We start from the raw sequence: 2,069 nt of genomic DNA, 5'->3' as shown, positions 1-2,069 counted from the left end.
ATACATACTAAACATTCATTATAAATACCACATTCATTTCACATACATCACACTCATTATACATAATTGCAACTTATACATATTACACATTCAATATACCTAACTATAATTTATTATACGTATCACACATTTATTATATCTAAAGACAGTTTATTATAACTAGGTATTAGCCTGCATTGAAACATCCTTGTTCCCAGTGACTTTGGGATGTAATTAGTTCTGGATCTCATGTGTATGCCGAGTTTCTTTGGGACATATTCCTACAAAAGATCAGATCACCCCCTTCATGAGCATAATTCATCTGTGTAACAGTCAGGCATAACAATTAGTAAGAATTTGAACATGAAACTTTTTGCTCTGTGGACAGCCCTCTCTTTGCTTGCACCAAGTGAAGGACTTCGGCCAGACTTACCTGTGAAGGTGTGTCAAGATGTATCTTCTTACGTGTCTTTGACAAATACTCGACTGCAAGTCAGGACGGTTCGCTCCACTGTCACTCTCCTAGATGTTATACCAACCTATGTTAGCGTTACCACTACGAATTGTGTGCCTTACGCTATTACTCACACAGAAACGGTATCTCAATATCAGGCGCCACAGCTGGCTTATTCCACATTTTACGTCAGCCAACTAATGATCAAAGAGAAGAATCGGGCATACACTTATACCAGATATCAACCCGAAACCATCAGCATTACATACTCGGCTACCGATCTTGAAGAGCACGTGACACAAGTTGTAGGGACAACTACTGCCACGACTCTATCAACGGTATCTGTTGTGAAGACTCTCACCGCCTCCATTACAACCACTGCAACAGATACTCAAGTCGATGTCTACACTTCCATCACATACTTACCTGTATATGTGACTACGACCATGACTAACGCCTGGCCAATCCTCAAGACAGTATACCAGACTGAATACATTAAAGAAGCCGTTGATTACGTGACAACGGTTATGGAGACATCGACAGCATATCACTGTCATGATGCTCATAGCTATTAGTCGAGGGATATCAATAAATGCTGCTTTAATTCATAAATAGTTTCAATTACATCACTATCAACACGACTAATTACGGAAGATAGATATATTTCTATGTATACTTTTCATTATGAACACAGGGCATACCTTTCACATACAGTACGTTCAGTTTGCATACATACCACGTATTCAGTTTGCATACATACCATATTCAGTTTGCATACACACCATGCATTCAGTATACATACCACAATCTCATTATACTCACCACACCACTCACCACTCATAGATACAATTCATCATATATATCACAAACATAACTAAAATTTACTGCTATAACTAACCTCTGTTGAAACGCCCTTGTCCCGGTGACTTTGGGATATAATTAGCTCTCATTTAGATCTCAGTGTCTGTATTATCTATCTATCTATGTGTATATATATACAAATACATATATTTAGATATACACATAAATATACATATTTAAGTATATATATACATATATATAAATATACAAAGATTAGTATTTATATATATAAATATACATAGATAAGTATATACACATATATAAGTATGTATATATACTGAAGCAGCTTCTCATAACAATCAGCATGACTTAACATGACATAATACTTGCCATACATAACCACAATTTATTGTTATAAGTAGACATTATAATGTCTTGACAAAGGAAATCGGAAGCACAATTCACTATACACGAGCATAATTCATAATACTTACATACAATTAATTATACACAACTACAATTAATTATACATAACTACAATTAATTATACACAACTACAATTAATTATACACAACTACAATTAATTATACACAACTACAAGTAATTATACACAACTACAATTAATTATACACAACTACAATTAATTAAACTCATTTACAGTTCATTATACAGATGTACAATTCATTACACAGAAATACAATAAATTAAGCACGAGACCAATTCACTATACTCGAGCACAGTGTAATTTACAAACGTACAATTCATTAAACATTAAGTGCTATTGATACAACAATTAATTCAAAATAAGTACAAGTACTTAAACATAAGTACATTC

At 33.6% G+C, this 2,069-nt stretch overlaps 1 protein-coding gene across 1 annotated transcript; it reads left to right on the top strand.

Annotated features, from left to right (window-relative positions):
- The first annotated feature begins 242 nt into the window (after positions 1-242).
- Positions 243-1,133, top strand: LOC119584887. The gene has a single exon (XM_037933511.1). The coding sequence runs from the start codon at positions 343-345 to the stop codon at positions 1,006-1,008; it is 666 nt and encodes a 221-aa protein (XP_037789439.1). The 5' UTR covers positions 243-342; the 3' UTR covers positions 1,009-1,133.
- The last annotated feature ends 936 nt before the right edge of the window (positions 1,134-2,069 follow it).

Source organism: Penaeus monodon, chromosome 18 (assembly GCF_015228065.2).
Source record: "Penaeus monodon isolate SGIC_2016 chromosome 18, NSTDA_Pmon_1, whole genome shotgun sequence".
In the NCBI taxonomy this organism is placed as follows: Eukaryota; Metazoa; Arthropoda; class Malacostraca; order Decapoda; family Penaeidae; genus Penaeus; species Penaeus monodon.
This window is presented reverse-complemented; position numbering and strand designations above follow the sequence as displayed.